The 25,682-nt window shown below is 40.3% G+C and overlaps 1 protein-coding gene and 1 pseudogene across 2 annotated transcripts; one reads left to right on the top strand and one right to left on the bottom strand.

The window, feature by feature from the left end:
- Nucleotides 1-450: 450 nt before the first annotated feature.
- XCR1 (X-C motif chemokine receptor 1) lies at nt 451-21,342 on the bottom strand. Of its 2 annotated transcripts, none has more exons than XM_058443132.1 (2): nt 21,218-21,321; nt 451-1,572 (listed from the first exon to the last, which is right to left on the bottom strand). In XM_058443132.1, the coding sequence occupies exon 2, from the start codon at nt 1,539-1,541 to the stop codon at nt 540-542; it is 1,002 nt and encodes a 333-aa protein (XP_058299115.1). In that variant the 5' UTR covers nt 1,542-1,572; nt 21,218-21,321; the 3' UTR covers nt 451-539. The 2 variants fall into 2 exon arrangements, 1 of the variants encoding a protein (XP_058299115.1); XR_009214617.1 differs by lacking the exon at nt 451-1,572 and adding an exon at nt 20,659-20,914 and having other exon boundaries at nt 21,218-21,342.
- Nucleotides 2,873-3,825, top strand: LOC116472340 (nuclear receptor-binding factor 2-like; annotated as a pseudogene).
- Nucleotides 21,343-25,682: the final 4,340 nt, after the last annotated feature.

Below are 25,682 nucleotides of genomic sequence, written 5' to 3'. Positions count from 1 at the left end.
CATGACTGTGCTTATCTCAGGGTATGGCGACTTTTGTCTTCCAGACAGCCTCATCCAGCAGTACCTGAGGAATAAGGAGCCTGGCGCCTCCAAAGTGAATAAACCAGTAGGGACAACCCTATAGTCAGGGAAGGGAGGTACTGTCTTGTCAGCATCGTGCAGTTATCACACACAATGAGCTTTAGGCCCTGTAAAGTCTCCAAGGAAGCACCTTTCCCAGAATCCTTTCATGTCTTAGAACCTTCTGAACCAAACACTGATTAGAAACACATGTCTAAAGGAAGGAGCATGCAAGATGAACTCAGAGTTCAAGAAATGTTTTTTTGGATGGCAGTATAAAATTCCCAGGTAGGAAGCCACTTTCCCGCAGATGAGAGGCTGGCGGGACCCACTGGTGTAATGAAACACCTTCACTGCACGCCTGCAGCGGAGGTGACGTCTCCACCTTGCTGTGTTCTGCGATGCTCCTTCCAGGCCCGCTTCTCCATGACCCCCATTCCAGTGCCCTGTCCACCTGCACCTGCACCGCCACAGGCCCTTCAGTAGAAGGAGGCGCCCTCATAGGCGAAGGCACCAGGGGAGTGGGGGATCGGGGCTGGGCTGGGTGCTTGCAGCCGGCAGAACCAGAACTGCCGGAGGACATGTTTCAGGTGTGTGCGGAACTTGACCCCCACGAAGACATAGAGCACCGGGTTAAAGCAGCAGTGGGAGAAGGCGAGGTTGCGGCAGATGAGCAGGGCGTATTCTAGCTGCTGTTTGGCCTCGCAGCTCCGGATGATTTGGGTCCGAAACAGCGTCTGCAGAAACAGGGTGAAGTTGTAGGGGCCCCAGCTGAGGAAGTAGGCCACCACGATGGCGAAGATGAGCTTGACTGTGCGGTGGCGCCGCTTGGAGCGTGAGCGGAACAGGGTCCTGAGGATCTCCACGTAGCAGAACAGGATAATCCCCAGCGAGAGCAGGAAGAAGAGGTTGTGCTGGTAGACCGAGGTGAGGTACCACGTGAGTTCGGAATAATCACAGCCCGAAGAAAGCACCTTGTGGAAGATGGTGTCGAGGATGGAGGACAGGATGCTGGCTACCCACACAGCCGTGGTCACCAGCACCCGGCAGCGGAGGGTGGGGACGCGTAGGGTGGAGAGGGGGCTCACTACCGACAGGTAGCGGTGGATGGTCATGATGGTCAGGAAGAAGATGCTGCTGTAGAGGCTGATGGAGAAGATCATATTGAGGAACTTGCAGAGGAAGTCTCCCAGCACCCAGCCCCAGTGGTATGGGGAGATCCACACAGGCAACAAGCAGGCGAACACCAGGTCTGAGAGGCACAGATTGAGGATGAAGATGTTGGTGAGGGACTCCAGGCTCTCATACTTCACCAGGACCCACAGCACTAGGCTGTTGCCCACTAGGCTGAGGAGAAACACCAGGCAGTACAGGACGGTGGTGGCGAGGGTAGCAAAAACCCAGGCCTGGTTCTCACATAGCTGGCTCTGAAGGTCATAGTAAAAAAAGGTGGTGCTCTCTGGGTTGCCTGAGGACTCCATCTGAACCAGATGGCAGGGACGTTTAGAACATCTGAAATGATAGAGACATGGAGTTTAAAGCCATGTGGTGGCTGGGTACAGTGGCTAACACCTGTAATCCCAGCACTTTGGAAAGGCCAAAGGGAGAGGATTGCTTGACCCCAGGAGTCTGAGACCATCCCAGGCAATATAGTGACACCTCTGTCTCTACAAAAAATTTAAAAATTACCCGGGTGTGGTGGCGCATGCCTATAGTCCCAGCTACTAAGGAAACTGGGGGGTGGGGAAAGATTGCTTGAGCCCAGGAGGGCGAGACTGCAGAGAGCTGTGATCACGCCACTGCACTCCAACCTAGGTGACAGAGAAAAACCATGTTTCAAAAACAAAAAACCCAAAAAAGATGCCAGACTCTTAGTTGATTCCCTCCTGGATCAGAGAAAAGACCTGGAATGGGAAGGGGATTCTCTACAGAGTGTATTTTCCCCACAAGAGATAGCTTTGCAAGACCATTTCAAAATATTTCTATCTGTCATGTTGGTATCTTATTGCTACAAAGAGTCTATTCTATCAGGCTTAAGGGCTGCTTTAATATTAATGCTGGTCAGCTGTGCTGAATTACAAAAGGAGGAGTGTATAATGAGGCATGTCTGACCACCTCTTCCCATCATGGCCTGAACTAATGTTTCTTTAGAATGCCCTTCCTTGGCTGAGGAGTCCATGCAGTTAGTTGTGGGGCTTAGAATTATATTTTTTATTTATACAACTTAAATGCTTGTTAAGACAAACACCAAGTAACCAATCAACACTTTTTAGAAAAATGAAACAAAATCCAGAGTCTACACAACATAACAATATTTAGGACACAATCCAAAATTACTCAGCATATAAAGAAATAGGAAAACATGACCCATACTCAAAAGAAAAGACAATCAAGCAGCTGCCTGTGAGAGGGGCCACATGTTGGAATTTGTAAATATGTATCAAAATGTAACTATTATACCTGTTCCCAAGGAAATAAAGGAAACTATATTCATAACGAATGGAGAGATAGAAAGTCTCAGCAGAGAAAGAAAAGTTATATAAAAGGCCCAAAAGGAATTAGAAATCAATAACAAGATATCAAGAAAAGTTTCAATACTTTGGAAATAATTTTAAAAACCCCAGCGCGTGTGACGTCATGGCGCCGTGCGTGGCAGCAGCGGCGCAGGGGGTGGGCCCGTGGCGCGGGGCCTGAGGAGGAAGTGGTGAGATTGTTGCTCCATCTGCGCCCAGAGAGGACGCGGCTGCGTCGCGCTCCCCTGCAGTCCCCTCCATGTTCCCTGGCTCCACCGCTCCCCTTCCTAAGGCTGCTGCTGTCTATGGAAGTAATGGATGGACCCCTCAACCTGGCTCATCAGCAGAGCAGACGAGCAGACCGTTTATTAGCTGCAGGCAAATACGAAGAGGCTATTTCTTGTCACAAAAAGGCTGCGGCATATCTTTCTGAAGCCATGAAGCTGACACAATCTGAGCAGGCCCATCTTTCACTGGAATTGCAAAGGGATAGCCACATGAAACAGCTTCTCCTCATCCAAGAGAGATGGAAAAGGGCCCAGCGTGAGGAAAGATTGAAAGCCTAGCAGAACACAGACAAGGATGTAGCTGCCCATCTTCAGGCATCTCACAAACTCTCTGCCGAGGATGCAGAGGGCCACAGCCCCCTTTCTCAGAAGTACAGTCCTTCCTCAGAGAAACGCCTGCCTGAGATTCAGGGGATCTTTGACAGGGATCCAGACACACTGCTATATTTACTTCAGCAAAAGAGTGAGCCAGCAGAGCCATGTATTGGAAGCAAAGCCCCAGAAGATGATAAAACAATTATAGAGGAGCAGGCAACCAAAATTGCAGATTTGAAGAGGCATGTGGAATTCCTTGTGGCTGAGAATGAAAGATTAAGGAAAGAAAATAACTAAAGGCTGAAAAGGCCAGACTTCTAAAAAGGTCCAGTAGAAAAAGAGCTGGATGTAGATGCTGATTTTGTAGAAACGTCAGTTACGGAGCTTGCTGCCACATTCAGAAACTGCTACAGCCTCCTCATCCTGGCAGAAGTTTGCAGCAAATGCTGGGAAAGCCAAGGACATTCCAATCCCCAGTCTTCCTCCCTTGGATTTTACATCTCCAGAACTTCCGCTTATGGAGCTCCCTGAGAATATTCTGAAAGGATTTATGAATAAGTAAAATGGAAGGCCACAGAAGAGGGGAGAAGAGGAAATAATACAGTTTAATCCAGCAAAAAAAAAAATATGAAAAGGGAAAACCACATAGAAGGGGCATCCTGGTCCCGGAAATGCTTCATCATCTAGCGGACTGTGGGAGAATAGGCATTGCCAGGACTTAGGAAACAGTCACTGTGAAATGCGTTGCATATCTCATTCACTGACTTGAGCTAATGATTCCAACGTGATAGACACTAAACTCATGGAGGTTCAGTTTCTCCTGATACAAACCAAGTGGCCACTTGGAATAATTTTTTCAAGCAACAATTATTTTTCTTATCTTCAGGGTTAAAATGTATAAAATATGTGTAATTAATCTATAATGCCATAAATGATAATGCAAAACCTAAATAATATGATGGCCCGAGGGGCTGCCTTGTATTTGAAACATGCTTTCTGTCATGTATTGACTGTATGCATTTTGTTAATGCCCATTTTGTTTGTTTAAATAAGGTGTGTAAGATATGCACCTTATTTGTTAGTTGTAAGATACACACCTTAATTGTTAGTTATGCTTTTTTAAACAAATTACCAGTTTACATGATTAATCAGGGTGCATTTTAAGTTCTAATTTTGTTTATTGTATAATGCATGATTTGAAAATACCAAGGAGGAAGTATCCTTTGTTTTTAATGATACATGAGTGGAAGTAATGCTAGTTGGCAGTATTTGATTGTAAGAAATCAATAAAGTAATTGTGTTTTATTGAAAAAAACCCAACTGACTTCTAGAATCTGAGTCAAAGAAGAAATCAAAAGGCAAAGTATAAAATATTTTGCATTGATAAGAAAATACCACATATCAAAATTCATGAAATGCAACTACAGCAGTACTTGGAGAGAAATTTATAGCTTTAAATGCTTGTATTAGAAAGAATAAATGTCTAAAATCTAAGACTTAAATCAGTGACATAAGCTAGAAATAGAAGAGCTAATTAAACTCAAAGTAAGTGGAAGGTATTAATAAAAATAAAAGCAGAAATAAAATATAAAATAAAGAAAATGAACAAGATCAAAATTGGTTGTTTGACAACATTTTAATACACTGATAAAATCAGCAAGGAGCACTGGCTCATGCCTATAATTCCAGTGCTTTGAAAGGCTGAGGCAGGAGAATCCCTTGAGGCCAGGAGTTTCAGGCTGCAGTGAGCTATAATGGCGCCACTGCATTCCAGTCTGGGTGTCAGAGCAAGACCCTGTCTCAAAAGAAAGAGAGAGAGAGAGAGAGACCAAAAAATTGATGAAGCCTTATCCAGATTGATTGAGAACAAAGAGAGAGGAAATATATTACAGAGCTTATAGACTTTACAAGAATAACAAATAAATATTATGATCAATTTTATGTTAAAAAATCCAACAACTTAAATGAAATGGATGAATTTCTTTTAACATCCAACATATCAAAACTGACATGGGATGATATGGCAAATGTGAATAGCCCTACATTTGTTATAGAAATATAATTAACTATATAAATCCTTACCACAAAGAAAACTTTAGAACTAGAGGATTTTTCTAAACATTTGGGGAAGAAATAACACCAGTTTTACACAAACTATAAGAAATAGAAATAAACGATGGAATATTTTCTAACTCCTTTTATGAGGCCAGAATAACCCTGATACCAAAATTAGACCAACAAATTACAATGAGAAAACTACAGAACAATATTCCTCATGAACATAGACAGAAAAATTCTTAACAAAATATTGGCAGATCAAATCCAGCAATACATTTTAAAAGAATAATATAACATGATGAAGTTGAGTTTATCCCAGAAATATGAGACTGTTTTAATACATGAAAATCAATTTAAGTCACCATATCAATAGAATAAAGAAAAAAACTACATGATCTTTTCTGATAAATGTAGAAAAGCATTTGACAAAGCTCAACACCCTTTGATGATATAAACTCTCAGCAAATTAGAAATAAAAGGGATATTGGACATCTATAAAAATCATTCTTTTTTTTGCTGGTTATTAATTCATTTACTCAAAAATTTCAGAGGCAGTCATGTTCTGGGCCTGGAAGCCTTTGGGGATAAAAAGGAAAATGATGTCAAATCTCAAATCCCTCCAAGTTACATTCAGTGGCCTGGCTCCCTTTTGCTTGTTGTGTCTCCCCCTCCCCATCTCTGTGGCCCACCTCAACTCTAAGGGAGTGAATTTAGCTTTTTGGACTGTAATATAGTTTAGATTGAGAAAGACAGCTCTAAATTATACAACCACCAGTAATAACAAGGCCTTACATAGAGATATGTAGCCAAATAAACCTCTCTACTTCTTTCAGCATAAGAAAAATATTATTTATATGTTAGGTCTACTCAAAGTATGGTTCCCAGATCCATTTTTTTCTTCTTTTTTTTTTTTGAGATGGAGTCTCGTTCTCTACCCCTGTCTGGAGTGCAGTGGTGCGATCTTGGCTCACTGCAAGCTCCATCTCCCGGATTCATGCCATTCTCCTGAATCAGCCTCCCAAGTAGCTAGGACTACAGGCACCCGCCACCATGCCTGGCTATTTTTTTGTATTTTTAGTAGAGACGAGGTTTCACCATGTTAGCCAGGATGGTCTCAATCTCCTGACCTCATGATCCGCCTACCTCGGCCTCCCAAAGTGCTGGGATTACAGGCATGAGCCACCGTGCCCAGCCAATTTTTCTTCTTTGATTTTTTTTTTTTTTGAGACAGGGTCTCGCCCTATCACCCATGCTGGAATGCAGTGGTGTGATCACATCTCAACCTCCTGAGCTCAAGTGATCCTCTCACCTTAGCCTCCTGAGTAGCTGGTAGTACAGATGTGTGCTACCACACCTAGCTAATTTTTTGGGGTAATTTTTTGCAGAGATAGGGTCTCACCATGTTAGGTGAGGAACTCCTGGACTCAAGAAATCTGCCAGGCTAATCCGGAACTCCTGGACTTAACACAATCTGCCGGCCTTGGCCTCCCAAAGTGCTGGAATTAAAAGCATGAGCCACTGCGCCCAGCCCAGATCAGCTTTTCTGAAGAGAATGCAGATTCTAGGGAAAACCCCATACCAAAGGAATCAGAGCCTCCAGAGGTAGCTCAGGAATCAGCATATTTACTAGCCCTCCAGGTGGTTCTGATGTGCAACAAAGCTTAAGAACTCCTGATATAGGCTGTTACAATTAGAGGAAAACGTAAGTTTAAAATGTTTGTAAAGGAACTCACCTGAATCTACACCTCTTTACATGCGTCTTGAGGCAGAAATGGTGCTTCTCTGTTTCATATTTCACTTAAAGAAACTGAAACACCTGTCCTGCCCAGAAGGCTGGAGGAGGAGGATGGGAGGGGTCTCAGAGCGAGCCAGGGGGCCAGAGGGGGACAGCTAGTGAGAGAGGAGGAAGGAAGAAGCCAGTCAGGCAGGCAGTTAGGATGGATCCTTGGTGGAACTCCTTCAAACCAAGAACAGCCTGAAAATCAAGCTGCAAGTCCCGGATAAAGAAAAGAGCCTGCATGTTTGAATAGAAACACCTACTCTGTGAATCCAGATGAACAAATTCCACTCCTTTTTTGAACATATATCCCTCTCCTTGGCACGCCTTTGTCTCATTTCACACGCTTCCTCCCGATTGGTCCTTACCTTTTACCTGTTTTACATATACCTATCTTTCGGTGATTAGCTGCTGGCCAAATTTTCATTTGCATAAAGTGTAACGTCCCTTCAGCTCCTGATTGGTCCTGGGCCAAGGTCTCAGGCCAAGCTTTCACTTCAGCCCCAATTGGTTCTTTACACTATTGTACCTCTTCCTGAGTAGTGCTTTTTCCAAGCCTACCCATAAACCAATCAGCACGTATTCCCTCATTCTAAGCCTGTAAAAACCTGTGACTCAGCCTTATAGCTAGCAACCCTCTTTTGGGTCCCCTCTGTTTGCTGAGAGCTTTTCTGTGGCTTAATAAATCCAACTCTGCCTTATTCACTCTCCAGTGTCTGTGTGCCTTATTTTTCTTGGTGCTGGGACAAGAACTTGGAGCTCACCAGTGGGGGGGGGTAAAAGAGCTGTAACACTCCCACCCACCAAACAACAGGAGTGAAAAAGCTGCAACAGTAGGAGACAGTTTTTCCACATCCTTAATGAATAAAGATGTTGAGCATCTTTTTATATGTGTATTGGTCATTTGTGTATCGCTTTGTAGAAGTGTCTATTCAGAACCTTTGCCTTTTAAAAATTTGAGTTATTAGTCTTTTTATTATTAAATTGTAAGAGTTATTTCTACATTCTGGATACTAGATCCTTATCAGAGATGTGATTTAAAAAGAATTTATCTCATTCCGTGGGTTCCTTTTTAATTCTTCATAGTGCCCTGTGACACACAAATGCTTTAAATTTTCTTTTTCTTTTCTTTCCTTTTTTTTTTTGAGGCAGGCCCTCACTCTGTCACCCAAGCCTGAATTCAGTGGCATGATCAGCTCACTATTGCCTTGAACTCTGGAGCTCAAGAGATACTCTTGCCTCAGCCTCATAAGTAGCTAAGACTATAGGTACACAGCACCACATCCAGTTAATTATTTTAATTTTTTTGTAGAGACAGGGTCTCACTATATTGCCCAGACTAATCTTGGACTCTTGGCCTCAAGTGATCCTCCTGCCTTGGCCTCCCAAAGCTCTGAGATTATAGACCTGAGCCACCATGCCTGACCTGTTTTTAACTTTCATGAAATCTAATTTATAAAGTATTTCTTTTGTTGCTTGTGATTTTGCTGTTGTAGTTAAGAAATCCTTGCCTAGTCAGGTTATAGGGATTTACAGCTATGGCTTAGCTCTGAACTTTCAGTTATATTCCACTGGTCTTTGCATCTATCCTTATGTCAATACCATAGAGTTTTGATTACCTTTGTAGTAAGTTTTGAAATCATAAATCCTCCAATTTTGTTCTTTCTTCTATTCAAGATTGGAGACATATAGATTAATGAAATACAATGGGGAAAGCCATACATCTATGGTCAATTCATTTTTTTTGTTGTTTATTTTGAGACAGGTTCTCACTCTGTTGCCCAGTCTGGAGTGTAGTGGTGCGATCATGGCTCACTGCAGTTTCAATCTCCCAGGCCTAAGTGATCCTCCCACTTCAGCCTCCCGAGTAACTGGGACTACAGGTGCACACCAACATGCCTGGCTAATTTTTATAGAGACAGGGTTTCACCATGCTTCCCAGGCTGGTCTTCAACTCCTGGGCTCAAGTGATCTGCTTGCCTCAGCCTCCCAAAGTGCTGGGATAGTCAACTGATTTTTGACAAGGGTCAAAAATCAAGACCATTTACAAGGCCATTCAGTGTTAAAAGAATATGCTTCTCAACAAATGGTGCCAGGAAAACTAGATAGTCATATACAAGACAAAGTTGTACTCTTACCTCACATCATATACAAAAATTAACTCAAAATGGATTAAAGAGCCAAATGCAAGGGCTAAAAAACCTATAACACTTTTGTGTGTCAAAGGACACTATCAAGAAATTTAAAAAGAATTTTGATGGAAATTGCATCGAATTTGTAGATCAGTTTGGGGAGTATTGCAATTTTAACAATATTGAGTCTTCCAATCCGGGAACACTGAAAGTCTTTCCATTTACATAGGTCTTCTTTAGTTTTTTTCCACATTATTTTGTGGTTTTCAGTGAGTAGATTTTGTGCACTCTTGGTTAAATTTATTCCTAAGTATTTTTATGCTATTGTAAATGGAATTGTTTTGTTAATTTCATTTTCAGATTGTTCATTGCTAGTGTATAAAAATACAACTGATTTTTACATATTGATCTTGTACCCTGAGCTTATTTATTAGCTTTAATAGTTTTTTGGGTTTTTTTTTTTTTTTTTTGGTGGATTCTTTCAGTTCTCTATGTACTATAAAGTCATGACATCTGCTTATAGAAATACTTTCACTTCTTCCTTTCCAATCTGGGTACATTTCCCCCCACTGTGTTTAGTTGTCCTGGCTGGAACCACCAGTGCAATGTCAAATAGGAGAGGACAATGGACATCATTGTCTTGTTTCTGATCTTAAGAGAAAAGCTTCTAGTCTTTCACTACAAGTATGATGTTAATTGTGGGTTTTTAATACATGCCTTTTATCAGATTAAGGAAATTCCCCTCTATTTCTAATTTGTTGAGTGTTTTTATCATGAAATGGTGTTGGGTTTTGTTAAATGCTTATTCTGCATCTCTTGAGTTTATTGTATGGAAATACCACAGATTTTTTTATTCCTTCACCTACTGAAGGATATCTTGGTTAATCCTATTTCTTGGAAATTGTGAAAAATACTTTATACACTATACACTATGTATAAAAAAATATTTTATACACGATATGTATTTGAATGCAGGTTTTTGTTTACACATAGTTTTGAGCTCAATTATAACTAGGAGTGTGATTGGATTATATGACAATAATGGCAGTGGTGGGCCGTCCAGAGCAGCTGCTACCATCATGCCAGCTGCAGCAGGGAGGCATGAGCGGTGGTGGCAGGAGCAGCTGCAGGAGCAGCAGTGGGGGTGGTGGGACCTCTGTGCCCTGCGTCCCCATGCCCTGCATCCCTGAGGCAGCTTAATGCACCACCCCTACCCTTGCATGGCCGGGCAGGACCTACTCTCAGGCCTGGAGCCTCTGCCACAGCCTCAACCTCACTCCCTGCCGTGTTCTGGGAGCCTGTGAGTACCTGGCCAAAGGTGTAGCTGGGACTTTCAGGGCTAGCCCTGGGAGTGTCAGGTTCATTTGTGCAGAGTTGGCCAGGGCCACCACGCCACCTGCACCTTGCCCAGAACCACTGTGGGGAAAATGCGGAGAGGAGGTGTGGCTGGAGCTGCATGCTCCACAGAGCCAGCAGGAGCTGGGGACAAATGGGAGCCCTGCCCCTTAGAAGTTGGTGGGACATGGAGCTCCCCAGGCACAACTGCAGCTGCCGAAGCCATGGCTGTGACTTGGGCACCCCTGTGCTCTTGGGAGCTAGGAACAGGCAAGAGCCCCACCCTCCGAGGCACTGCTACAGCCACCCTGCTGTGGCTATGGATCCAGGCATCTCTGCACTGTCAGGGGCCTGGGAAGGTTCCCCCCTGCCCACAGGCTTGGAAGGACCTGCTCCTGCTGCTTGGCTTCTCCCCGTTGTAACTGCCTACTCTTTCTTGGAGTAAGGTTGGGGCCAAGCTTGGGTGCTGTTGCAACCTGGCCAGGTGTGTGCATGCTTGGGGCAGTGCTGACATGCCAGGCCCTGTCATCTTGGCCCCCTCTGGACTTTGGGCACTGATGAGCACAGGAGGAAGGCTGAGGAGGGGGGTGCTGAGGGCAGCTCATTGCTGGCCTGCAGGCAACCCTTGGCATCAACAGCCTGAGTGCCATAAACAGTGGTGGGAGGTCAACAAGCTCCTGGGCAGAAAGGGCCAGGTCCCTGGTGAAGCCCCACCTTCAAGCTGGGGAAAGCCTGAAGCCAGGTGGCTGGGCTGACAGTCCCACGAACCACAGGGGGACCTTTTGGTGCCTTTCCTTGTTCTGGCCCATGGCCGCCCATGGACTTTCTCCCCTCTGCTGCCCATAAAAACCCTGGACTCAGCCAGATTTGGGAAGAGGATGGAGAGATGACAAAGAGATGATGAGATGACCTGTCTAAGAGAGGCTACCCACTCTAGGGCCTCCTCTCTGCTGAGAGCTGCAGAGACAATGGGATAACCTGCCTGCAGAGAGGAGCTTCCCACTCTAGCATCTCCTCTCTGGTAGGAGCTGAACTGTGAGTCTTCTCTGAGCTGTTCTATTGCTTGATAAAGCTCTTCATCTTGTTCATGCTCCACTTCTCTGCATACTTCATTCTTCTGGTTCGCAGGACAAGAACTTGGGACTCACCAAATGGTGAGGCTAAAAGAACTGTAACACAAACAGGGCTGAAACATGCCCCCTGCTTGCCACATGGGCAAAGAGGAGAGAAAAGCTGTGGTCCTTTGGGGATCCCAGACCTGGGTGCTCCCCAAGCTAGGACTGTGACTTCCTCTTTGGGGCCTTGTGGTTCCTGGCATCTCTAAGTTTCCGTGTACCACTGCATTCCCTTATGCTAGCAGGGGAAGCTGCTTGTGGTGCATCTGGTCCAGCCACAGCTTCACAGAGAGCCAGCACCCAGGCTGGCACCTGGAGCTGCCCACCCCACAGCATAGCTGGCGTGTCTGACTATGCAATGCTGGACCCCACACTTGCTCACACAGCCCTTGCCGCTTCATGCCTGACTCACAGTCTCCCTTGGAGGCATGGGATACAGGCTGGTAGTGTGAGCCTAGTGCAGCATGCCAGGCTGAGTGAGCAGGATAAGCCCAGTGGGCCCGAGGAAAACTTGGGCAAAGGCACCACTGGCCACAGGTTTCCAGCCAGAAAAGAGACCCCCCAAAGATCTTGTAACAATAAGACTAGGTTTAGCTTTGTAATAAACTGTAAAACTGTCTTCCAAAGTAGCTGGATTATTTTGCATTTCCATCATCAATGAATGAGCATTCTCATTGCTAGACATCCACATTCATGTTAGCATTTGACGTCAGGTTCTAAAAAATGTATCCATTCTAATATGTGCATAGGGGTACCTCATTGCCATTTTAATTTGTAATTCTCTAATGACATATGATGTTGAGCATCTTTTCATATGCAATTTCGAATCTGTCTATCATCTGTGGTGAAGTGTCTGTTTAGATATTTTGTCCATTTTCTAAATTGGATTGTTTTCTGATCATTGAGTTCTAAGAGTTCTTTGTATATTTTGGATATAAGTCTTTATATCCAAAATTTTTTTCAAATATTTTCTCCCGGTATCTGGCTTGTCTATTCATTCTTTTAACAAGGTTTTTTTTTTTGTAGTGCAAAAGTTTTAAATTGTAATGAAGTCTAATTTATTACTTTTTTCTTTCACAGTATTGTATCTAAAAACTCATCAATTTGGGGTCCTACCTAGGTATCAGAAAAAGAAGACAAAAAGAAAAAACAAAAATAATAAAAACTCATAAAAAATCCAAGGCCATCTAGATTTTCTCCAGTGTTACTTGCTAGAAGTTTTGTACATTTGCATTTTGCATTTAGATTTAAGGTGCATTTTGAGTTTTTTGTGAAAGGTGTAAGATCTGTGTATAGATTCCTCTTTTGCATGTAGATGTACAATTGTTCTAGCACCACTTGTTGAAAATATCCTTTATCCATTTAATTACCTATGCGCCTTTGAGAAAAATCAGTTGACTATATTAGTGCAAGTCTATTTCTGGGCTCTCTGTTATGTTCTGCTAGTATTCTTTCACCAGTGTCACACTATCTTGATTACCGTAACTTTATATAAAGTCTTAAAGTTTGGTAATGCGAGGCCCCTGACTTTGTTCTTCTTCATTTTTTTGTTGGTTGTTCTAGGTCTTTTGTCTTTCCAAATAAGCTTTAGAATCAATTTGTTGATATTCACAAAATAAGTTGCTGGGTTTTGATTGGGATTGCATTATAGCTATAGATCAAGTTATGAATTGCCATCTTGACAATATTGAGTCTTCTTATCTTAAATGTGGAATATTGCTCCATTTATTTAGGTCTTCATTGATTTCTTTTATAGTTTTATGGTTTTCCTTAGATAAATTCTGTATATATTTTATTAAATTGATGCTTAGGCATTTAAAATTTTTTGGTGCTAATGTAAATGGTCTTGTTTTCAATTTCAAATGTCAAGTGTTCATTGCTGTTTTGTATTTTTTTTTTTTTTTCTTTTAGACAGAGTCTCACTCTGTTGCCAGGCTGGAGTGCAGTGGCATGATCCTGGCTCGCTGCAACCTCTGCCTCCTGGGTTCAAGTGATTCTCCTGCATCAGCCTCTGGAGTAGCTGGGATTACAGGTGCCCGCCCTCATGCCCAGCTAATTTTTTGTATTTTTAGTAGACGGGGTTTCACCACATTGGTCAGGATGGTCTCGAACTCCTGACATCAGGTGATCCACCCGCTTTGGCCGCCCAAAGTGCTGGGATTACAGATGTGAGCTACTGCACCTGGCCATTGCTGGTATTTAGAAGAGCCAAGTCTTTTGTATATTAGCCTTGCCTTCTGCAGGCTTGCTATATAAATTAGAGGAGTTTTTTTGTGCATTCTTTGAGATTTTATACTGTGAGAACCATGTCATCTGCAAAGATATTTTTATCTCTTCTTTCCCAATCTTTATACCTTTTATTTCCTTTTTTGTTTGTTTTATTGCAACAGCTGGATGTTCAGTACAGTGTTGAATAGGAATGGTGACAGAGGACATCCTTGACGTGCTCCTATTCTTAGGGGAAACACATCCAATTTCTTACCCTTAAGAATGTTAGGTTTCAGTTTTCTTTAAAAAATTATATAAATGTATGGGCACAAGTATAGTTTTGTTACATGCATATATTGCATAATGGTGAAGTCACGGTTTTTATGATATATACCACCTGAATAATGTACATGGTACCCACTAACTAATTTCTCATAATGAAACTGACCCAATAGTCCCATAGAGAGCTTTTTTGATGATAAAAGCTTCTGGTTTTAAAGCTTAAAACTTGTATTTGTTTTACCTGAGTTTCTTCCTCAGGAAAGATCTTCAGGCCTCTCAAAAAAAGTATCAACCACCAGAAACTCACCATATCACCGCATCCAGATAATGAGATGCCAGACTCCTCATTCATCATGATTGCCTCCTTGCCCCTCCATAGTTCCCGTTTTCTTTTTCTTTTGAGACGGAGTCTCACTCTGTCACCCAGGCTGGAGTGCAGTGGTATGATCTCAGCTCACTGCAACCTCTGCCTCCCAGGTTCAAGTGATTCTCCAGCCTCAGCCTCCTGAGTAGCTGGGATTACAGGCGCTCACCACCACACACCGCTAATTTTTGTATTTTTGGTAGAGATGGGGTTTCACCATGTTGGTCAGGCTGGTCTTGAACTCCTGACCTCCTGATCCGCCCACCTCGGCCTCCCAAAGCGTTGGGATTACAGGCGTGAGCCACCATGCCTGGCCCCATAGTTCCTGTTTTCTTACACATTGTTACGTTTCTTCCCTGCTATGTAAACATCTCCTTTCAGTCAGTCAGAGAGATGGATTTGAGACTAAGTTCCTAACTCCTCAGTTGCAGCACCTGATTAAAGCCTTCTTCATTGGCAATAATTGTCTCAGTCATTGGTTTTCTGTGCCATGAGCAACAGGACCTAGACCAAACTCCTGGTGTTTCAGTAACAGATTTTGGTTCCCTGACCAGCAACGTGTTGCCACAGTTGCTCATTGCTCAGCTGCCATGGGCCAGGAGTCTCAAAAGCCCTCCTAAGCAGCTGCCCACTCAGTTTTGGTTGGAGGTAAGTTTCAGTCTGTCTCTGGCCCCACTACAGCTGGTCTCAACTGTGTTCCTGATTGCCTATGAAGAACTGTCTTTGAAATTTGACGTCTACATCCCGATAGGTGAGTGTCCTTTGTGGGCCCAGACAGCAGGAGATGCTCCTCTCAATTTGGGAAATTTTTGAAAGAATTTCCATTTGCAGGTTGAACAAGCCCAACTGACAGTGAGGGAAGCACCCTGACTGTTTCACTACCGACACTCTTGGGGGCTTGTTTGTAATTGTTTGTGTGTGTGTCCAGGCAAGTGAGTGTCTTTTGTGGGTACCAGATAGCAGGATGTGCTCCTCTCAATTTGGGAAATTCCTAAGGAATTTTTGTTTGCAGGTTGATTAAGCCCAACCAGTAGAGAGAGGAAGGACCCCAGCTGTTTCAATTTGGACACTCTTGGGGCTTGTTTATTGCTGCAGCTGTCGGATTGCGTTTTGGTGATTGTGTGTGTATCATGGGAAATTAGAATTACATAAACTGATATTCTTTTGTAATAATGCTTGTCCCCAATATTGTTTGGAATCGGAGTTTGCTGTTGAATGAGAAAGTGGGATGGAGTTTCCTGTGTCCAGGCTTTTATGTTGCTGTTCTGAGCAGGTTGGGCCTGGTTAATAGGTTCCAGGTGATTTTCTGTGGTGCTGTTTGGCCCCAGTGTTCCTTGGAGTCTGAGGAGGTTTGGCCTTTAAAAATCAAACTGCTATGGAAACTGCTTTACCCAAAATTTTGGTTTACACCCTATGTTGGATTACATATGGGGCAAATAAAGTGTAACCACGTAAACCAATGACTTTGAATGTGTGCATATGCATGTCTAGATGTGTTTATGTATGTACACTTATTATGTTATGTCTTTTTGTCTACCAAATTGGCTTGTAAACAGAAGAGAACTCATAAATCAAGTAAGCCCAAAGTATTTTTCAAGTTCACATGACTTAAGTAAACCTTTAATAAATAAACTGGCTTTAAAAATATTAATAAAATAAAAATAGGAATGTCTTAAGAATTGTTAACATATATTTTTGTTTGGGCTTTATATTTGTCTCTGCTAGATATTTTGAGGTATCAGGGTTTGGCACAGGTTATAAAATGATAAACCTAGCCAGAACAAAATGATCTTTGTAGGAATTTTTTAATAAGTAAGACTAATTTAATGTTATTGGTTTAATGAAAACAGCTGAATCTTCTGAGTTATTGGTGAAAATGCCCTTGTAGTTAACTTAAAGGTCTTATTTAGGTAAACACCTGATATTCACAGGTTGTAAATGGTTAACAAGAAAATAAATAATGCATAAATAATCGAGATAAACTGCCAAAAATAAATAAAAAATGTGAGTAAGTGCTATAGGTGAAGTTTTTGTGTAACTTAAAATCTTAAAAGTTATTTTCAATGCTTATTGGATGTCTGAGTCATTTCCAATTAAGGAAGGGTTATGATATCGGGAAATATATTTCTAAAAATTATAGAATTGTTCTCATCTATAAAATGCTAGTATCTGGTAGGCAGTTGAGGGTTTCTTGCCTCCCAGTATTTCACTAAAATTTAGGGTTACTAAGTATAAGAATTATATTAATTCTGTATATAGAAGATACCAAAAAATGTATGTTCTTAGTGAGAAAAAGAATAATTTTGTCTAATTCAGAAGTTATCTAAATGTTAATTCAAGCTATGGACTTGAAAATGTTATTTATGAAACAAAGTAGAAAGGCACCAGTAAATAGGAGAGAGAGATATGAAGAAAGTTATGAATGTGACAATGTATTTTTGGTGAGAAAGGTTATAAAGAAAAGAGAAAAATATTGTATGAGAAAGAATCTTGTATGGTGAATTTTTGTCTTAAAATAAAATGACTAGTTATTTAAAAAAGAAAAGAAAATTTAGGACAAAATAAAAAGTCCAAACATATCATAGGTGGTCTGTATCAGTCATATGTTGCTTTTTCCTGGTTCTCTGTGTTTCTATCTTTATGCACACATAGAGAAAATAGAAAGTTGAAAAAGTTTAGATAGTAAAATATACCTTAAAACCTGATAGAAAATTGGAAAAATTTGACTGATTAACATTGCTCATAGTTAAAGCTCTTAGTTTTGATGAAGAAAAAATAAATATTATAAAGAAATACATTGTCAGTTTGGCAATTCTTTTTTAATACAATTCACCATGAAGCCAGATTTAGCATGGAGCCAAATTTCACATACATGCTTGCATTGCTTCACAGTATATTTGCTATTTTGCATAGATAGTACTGGTACTAAGGTACTTGTACGGGTCATGTACCTAGGTGAATTTCTTAATTTCAAAAAATGTATAGTGGTATCAGTTGACTTGAAGACATTAATCTGTGCACCAGGAATAAAATATATGTTGTGTGCATGGGTTTTTTTTTTTTTTTTTTTGAGATGGAGTCTTGCTCTGTCACCCAGGCTGGAGTGCAATGGTGCAATCTTGGCTCACTGCAACCTCTGCCTCCCAGGTTCAAGCAATTTTTCTGCCTCAGCCTCCCAAATAGCTGGGATTACAGGCACGTGCCACCATGCCTTGTATTTTTCTGAGAGGTGGGGTTTCACTGTGTTGGCCAGGCTTGTCTGGAATTCCTGGCCTCAGGTGATCTGCCAGACTTGGCCTCCCAAAGTGCTGGGATTACAGGCATGAACCACTGTGCCTGGCCGTATGTGTGTTTTTTTAACCTCTAGGTAACCCTTTAGCCTCCAAGGTAAACTGAGTAGGATAAAAATTTGGAGTTGGTTTCCTGTTTATTTTTGCTTCTAATTTTCATTTATTGTTGTTTGTTCTCTTTTAGGTTTTACTTATGTATACATCTCTATAAAACTATTGGTGTTTTTTAGTTTGTAATTGAAGGCTTTTATTTGGTTCTTTGAATAGTCATTTTGTTTCCTATGTATTTCTAACAAGTCATCATTTGTTCTGTTTATCTAGAATTCCTAGGCTACCTTTGTCAAGCCTCCAAAAATTAATAAACACCAGCCATTTAACATTTGATTGGTTTTGCTTACCCCTGATGATCTTGAGAACTATGAGCGCTTTAAAGATCCTGGCCAAAAAATACAAGACTTATTTTTACAAGTTCTAAGCAGAAATAGTGTACTATTTATTTTACTGGAAATAGTAGATGAGAATAATTTCCAAGGTAATTCAATTCAATCAACAATTTGAGTTGGTTTTACATCTTTTCCTGTAATGAGGGAAAACTGTGATACGGCTATAAACTTTTAATGCTAAGGAAAGATTGGCCTTGTCCTTAAGTAAATTATATTGATTGGAATTTTTCTCAAATTAATTACAATTAAGTGATATTCACTTTGATTAAGTGGTAAAAAAAAAAAAAAAGTGAGACTTTCCAGTGATCTTTGACCCAAAGCCATTTAACACTGATGGGTCCTCATGTGTGTACTTGAAAACAAAATATGTGCAAGTGTTTCACTGGTTTGAAGATTTTTGTGGTGAAAGTTACCTAATCAGCTGTCAGTACTGTATCTAGAAACCAATCTTGGAAATGTGTGATGATGCTCTTTTAAATAGCTGAAAAGAAATTATTGTGTGCTTTACTTTGTTCTTGTTGTATGGTATTTAAGTGAAAGGAGATATTTATTCTCATACTGAATTTACAAAACTGATACTTGCATTTACCATTTCTTTAATGATGGAGAGTAAAGTTAATTGTCTTACTTTGATAAGTTTGGCATAGGACCTATCACATTTTTTAATGTTTTTAGTCATAGTTCTGTCACTAGAATGCTAGCAATTAGACATATGCAATGCGTAACCTAACTACTTTAATCTAGTGGTTTGAAGTGCTGCAGGCAGTCACTCCTAGACACCAAATCACAATGTTTTAATTTGTGACATGTTAGAATGATAGGACTTTCTGTAGTATAAATAATCTATTAAGTAATCCTTGTGCTGTTAAGTTACAGGCCTTTGACTCCTGAGTCTGAAAAAGGCACTGACCCCTGCTAAATCTTGAGTATTAACACAATTTGAAGCCTTATTTTCAGACCCAGGAGAAGGTGACAAAATGAACAGTTTTCATAAGACACAGGTTCAGAAATTAAAACTAGAAATCCCTCTAGGCCCAGGGACTATTGTAGAAGAGGTAGGTCCATGATATTGTAAGGATCAATTTTGAGGGATAATATTAGTATAGAGTTTTTCTATAAATTAAACAATATCAAAACCACACTTAGGCAAGGCCAGTGTCTTGGCCAGTGTGTCAGAATAACAGGGTTTTCTCGGAGCATTGATCTGTTTTTCAATAGAAAATTATAAAAGGTTATAAAAGTTTTATGGAAATCTTACCTTATGGTCAAACTGATTAAAATTAGATTTGTTTATAAGGTTTTATTAAAGTTAGCTTTAATGTTAATAATACCCCATACAAAGGTAAAATATGGTTTTCTCTTTTGAACAAAATTTTCATGCAAGAGATAAGAGATTTTTGTTTACGTTTTCAGTAAAACCACAGAAGAAAAAAATAAAGGAAGGGAGACAGGTTTATTGACCTCATGCCTTCTTTATTAGGTCTTACTGTATAGGAAACGGACTCCTCTTTATCAAAGAGTAAACATTTTATATTATAATTTTGGCTAAATAAATGATTATTTTATAGTAATTTGTGATCCTATTTTGTTATATTAAGTGTTGTAAGCCTTTGATATTTGACAGACTTTACAATAGCAAAATTTCAAGTTCCAAATTCAGTCTTTTTGACCTCAAACTAACTTTTTTGGATATTAAATTCCCTGAAGTCCAAGAGAGATCTATTAGGCTTATTAGGCTTAGTTTATACGTTTGAATTATACAGCAAGCATTGTCAAATGTGAAGTGGTATTTAACTTTCTTTGGGTTATAGTTATATAGATATGTTGTTAATGTGTGTTCCAGGATTATATGATATTCCTGAAATTCTGGTATGTCTTAATATATGTTGTCAGCAATAATTATGATTATTATGTTAAATTTTTGTATGCCACAGAAATAACCAAATTGCCTTGTCAACTGTGTCTTTGACTATGGCTGTCCTAAGACTTTTGTCATCCATAATTGTTATTTTGCTTTGATGCTCCTCAAAAAGTGACTTATAATCAGCTTCAGTCTAGGGCTTGATTCTTTGGAAGAGTTCATGAAAAGGACTCTTGAACACAGGTGTCTGATAACTCTGAAGAATTGTGCCATTAGATTAGAGAGAAAATTTGTAGGACACTAATTGAAAGGCTGATATGTTCATAAAGATTGCTAGCCCAATGTGAAGCCGAGCAGGAGTTGATTGCATGGATCAAACTAATGGAGGACTAAAATATTTTTTATGGCTTTTTTTGTTTGAAATATTGCTGATTCTTTTTTGTTTGTTTTTCAGTCTGCAGAATTTTTTTCTTTTGAGCCATTTTATAGCCTTTAAATGTGCTTTGTACATTGAACAGAGTATAGTTTTATAAACAGAATTTGAGGCATATTTCTCTCTCTGCCTAATTTCTCCAGAATTTGTAAACTATTTGTGAATATTCCTGATTCATGGCAATGTGTTTATTTGCATAAGTTCAATAAGAAGCTGTTTTCTCTTATAATGGGACACAGTTGGAGGAATTGGTTATTTTCTCAGGGCCTTGACTGAAAACGGCCTTGTGAGAGGTTCCAGCAAAGCCAATTTAGGAGAGCCTATGTGGAGAATGATTCTTGTTGCACTTTGTGTGAGTAATCAGGCCGAGTAGAAGGGTCTGAAGCTTATTTTGCTGGTAAATTGGTCCTGCTGTGATTTGTCTTTGGTGGAACTGAGGGCCTGGAGAGAGAAAGATTGTATTTCAGAAGAAAACTCCATGGTATGGAGCTTCCCACAAAGCCCCTCCTCAGCATGAAGCAGCCAGAAAGATCAATGACCAGATTCCCCATGATTGAGGAATTTATAAATAGAAAGGGGGGACTGAAGCCGACCCAGTGATCTCATAGAGAGTTGTTTTTGAATAAACATAGAAATTGATCCTTCTGGTCTTAAAGCTTGAAACTTACATTTGTTTTAGCTGAGTTCCTTCCCCAGGAAAGGATCCCCTGGTCTCCCAAAAAGTATCAAATAACTGAAACTCACCAGATCATTGTATCCAGACAATGAAACACCAGGCTTCTCATTTGTCATAATTGCTTCCTTGCTACTCCCTAGTTCTTGTTTTCTTGCACATTGTTATATGTCTTCCTTGCTATATAAACCCCCTAGTTTTATTTGGTCAGGGAGATGGATTTAAGACTGAGCTCCCATTTCCTCAGCTTCAGCACCCAATTAATGCCTTCCTCCTTGGCAACATTCGTTGTCTCAGTGACTGGCTTTCTGTGAGGTAAGCAGTGGGACCCAGGGTGAACCACTGGTGTTTCAATAACACAACTATTATGGCAGATAAGAAATCATAAGGGAAAATAGGAGATACCTTTAGGTGAGTGAAAAGAAAAACACATGTCAAAACTTATGTGATGCTGCTTTTAAAGCAGTGCTCAGAGGGAAATTTACACTGTAAATTCCTAAACTTCATAAAGAAGAAATATCTCAAATCAACAACCTAACTTTATACTCTAAGGCACTAGAAAAAGAAGAGCAAACTAACCCAATGCTAGCAGAAGGAAGGAATAAAAAAGAGTAGAGTAGAAATAATCAAATGAGAGAAGAGAAAACAATAGAGAAAATAAACAACCAAAGTTTGCTCTTTAAAAACGATTGACAAATATTTAGCTATATTGAGTGAAGAGACAGAGATATGTAGAGAGAGGACTCCAATTACTAATATCAGAAAGGAAAGTGGGGACATTACTACTGATTTTATAGAAATAGAAAGGATTATGAGAGAATATGATGAACAATTGAAGGCCAACAAATTGGGTAACTGATAAAATGGACCAATTCTTAAGAACATGCAATCTACCAAAACTGACTGAAGAAGAAATAGAAAACCTGAGTAGACCTATAACAAGAAAAGTTATTGAATCAGTAATCAAAAACTTCCCAATAAAGAAAAGTCCAAGAGTAGTTGGCTTTGTTGGTGAATTCTACCAAACAAACATTTAAAGAAGAACTAACTCCAGTCCTTCTCAAGCCCTTCCAAAAAATTGAAGAGAAGGGAACAGTTCTTAATCTATATCTGTGAGGCCAGCATTACTCTGATACCAAAGCCAAAGATACTACAAGAAAAGAAAACTGCAGTCCAATATCCTTCATGAATATAGATGCAAAAATCCTCAACAAAATACTAGCAAGCTGAATTCAACAGCATATTAAAAGAGCTATATACTTGGACTAAGAGGGATTTATCCCTGAATGCAAGAGTGGTGGTTCAGTATAAAAAAATCAATTAATGTAATGTATCACTTTAATAGAATATAAGGATAAAATCATGTGATCATCTCAATTGATGCAGAGAAAGCACTTGACAAAATTAAATACCCTTTCATGATAAAAACACTCAGTAAATTATGACCAGGGCCAGGTGTGGTGGCTTATGCCCCAGCACTTTGGGAGTCTGAGGCAGGCAGATCACTTGAGGTCAGGAGTTTGAGACCAGCCTGGCCAACATGGAGAAACCCCGTCTCTACTAAAAATACAAAAATTAGCCAGACATGGTGGTCTATATCCTATAATCCCAGCTACTCGGGAGGCTGAGGTAGGAGAATTGCTTGAACCCAGGAGGCAGAGGTTGCAGTGAGCTGAGATCACACCACTGCATTCTAGCCTGGGCAACAGAGTGAGACCCCATCTCAAAAAAACAAATCAAACCAAAGCAAAAAAGTATGACTAGGAAATACTTCAACATGATAAAGTCCATATATGAAAAACCAACAGCTGATCTTATACTCACGGGTAAAAGATTGAAAACGTCTCCCCTAAGATCAGGAATAAAATAAGAATGCCTACTTACAGGCCAGGTGTGGTGGCTTACTCATGTAATCTCAGCACTTTGGGAGGCCAAAGCAGGATGATTGCTTGAGCTCAGGAGTTTGAGACCAGCCTCGGCAACATAGTGAGACCTCATCTCTAGACACACACACACACACACACACACACACACACACACACACACACACAAGAATGCCTACTTACACTACTTCTATTCAACATAGTACTAAAAGGTCTAGCCAGAAAAATTAGAGAGTGTTTTTTTAAAGCATACAAATTGAAAACAAAGAAGTAAAATTATTTGTGTTAACATGATGGTTCCAATTTCTACACATTCTTGCCAACACTTGTTGTTTTCCACTTGTTTATAGTAGCCATCCTAGTGGGTATGAAGTGGTACCCCATTGTAGTTTTTTTTGTTTGTTTGTTTTGTTTTTGTTTTTTGAGACGGAGTCTTGCTCTGTCACCCAGGCTAGAGTGCAGTGGCGCAATCTCAGCTCACCGCAAACTCCACCTCCCATGTTCAAGCAATTACCCTGCCTCAGCCTCCCAAGTAGCTGGGATTACAGGTGTGAGCCACCAGGCCCAGCTAATTTTTGTATTTTTAGTAGAGATGGGGTTTCACCATGTTGGTCTCAAACACCTGACCTCAGGTGATCTGCCCTCTTTGGCTTCCCAAAGTGCTGGGATTACAGGGATGAGCCACCATGCCTGGCCCTCATTGTGGTTTTGATTTTGAGTTTCTCTGGTGACTTATTATATTGAGTACCTTTTCGTGTGCTTGTTAGCCATTTGTATAATATATATTTGGAGAAAAGTCTATACAAGTCCTTTGCCCACTTTTAATTAGCTTGTCAGTTTTATTATTGTTGAGTTGTAGCAGTTTTTTATATACTCTGGTATTATGTGTATATTTTGCAAATATTTTCTTCCATTCTGTACATTGTCAATAAAATTGAAAACAAGAAATCAATAGAGAAAATAAATGAAACTAAAATGTAGTTCTTTGAAACAAATCAGTAAAATTGATTAATCTCTAGACCAGCTTACAAAGAAAAAAAAGACACAGATTACTTATAGCAGAAATGAAAAGAGGAGTCATTACTACTGACCCCATGGATATTAGAAATATAATAAAGAAATAATGAACAACTCTATGCCCACCAATCTGATAACTTAGATAAAATAGACCAATTCCTTGAAAAATACAAACTACCAAAACTCACACAAGGAGAAATACAGAATATGGGTAGGCCTATATCTATTAAACAAATTAAATCAATAATTAATAACCTATCCAAAAGGTATCCAGCCTATGTGACAGAGTGAGACTCTACTTAATCAGTGAAGTTATTAAGCTTTCTTAATTTTCTACACTTTCTCCTAGAAAATAAAAGCAGAAGGAACATTTATGAACTCATTCTATGAGGCCAGCATTACCCTAATACCAAGCCAGATAAACACATTACAAGAAAGGAAGAATACAAACCAATATCTCTCATAAACATAGATGCAAAAAGCCTCAAAAATATTGTCAAACAAAACCCCTAAATGTATTGAAAGAATTAGGCTGGGTGGGGTGGCCCACACCTGTAATCCCAGCACTTTGGGAGGCTGAGTTGGGTGGATCATGAGGTCAGGAGTTCAATACCAGCCTGGCCCAGATGGTGAAACCTCGTCTTTACTAAAAATACAAAAAAAAAATTGGCCAGGCACGGTGGCAGGTGCCTGTAATCCCAACTACATGGGAGGCTGAGGCAGAGAATTGCTTGAACTCGGGAGGCAGAGTTTGCAGTGAGCCAAGATCGCGCCAGAGTGAGATTCCATCTCGGAAAAAAAAAAAAGAAGTACCACCATCAACTGGGATACATTTCAGATATACAAGTCTGGTTGAAAATTTGAAAATCAATTAATGTAATCCATCACATCAGCAAAGTAAAGAAGATAAATCATATGATCATATCAATATAGATACAGAAAAAAGCATTCAACAAAATTCAACGCTCATTCATGATAAACACTCTCAGTAAACTAGAAATATATGAGAACTTCCTCAACATGACTTAAAAAACTTTTTTTTAAAACCTAAAGCCACAATAAAATATCATCTTACACCAGTCAGAATGGCTGTTAGTTAAAAGCTTAAAAATAACAGATGTTGGTGAGGATGTGGAGAAAAGGGAATTCCTAAACACTGTTGATGGGAATGCAAATTAGTACAACCTCTATAAAATAGTATGGAGATTTCTTTTTTTTTTTTTTTGAGACGGAGTCTCGTTCTGTCTCCCAGGCTGGAGTGCAGTGGCGCAATCTTGGCTCACTGCAAGCTCCGCCTCCCGGGTTCATGCCATTCTCCTGCCTCAGCCTCTCCGAGTAGCTGGGACTACAGGCGCCTGCCACCACTCCGGGCTAATTTTTTGTATTTTTTAGTAGAGACGGGGTTTCACCCTGGTCTCGATCTCCTGACCTCATTATCCGCCCACCTCGGCCTCCCAAAGTGCTGGGATTACAAGCGTGAGCCACCGCGCCCGGCCAGAGATTTCTTAAAGAACCAAAAATAAAGCTACCATTGGATCCTGCAATCCCACTACTAGGTATGTACCCAAAATGAAAGAAATTATATCAAAAAGCACCTAAACTCATATGTTTATTGCAGTACTATTCACAAAGGCAA

Source organism: Hylobates moloch, unplaced genomic scaffold (assembly GCF_009828535.3).
Source record: "Hylobates moloch isolate HMO894 unplaced genomic scaffold, HMol_V3 SCAFFOLD_8, whole genome shotgun sequence".
NCBI lineage: Eukaryota > Metazoa > Chordata > Mammalia > Primates > Hylobatidae > Hylobates > Hylobates moloch.
The sequence above is the reverse complement of the archived record's forward strand: the minus strand, read 5'-3'. Positions and strand labels throughout refer to the sequence as shown.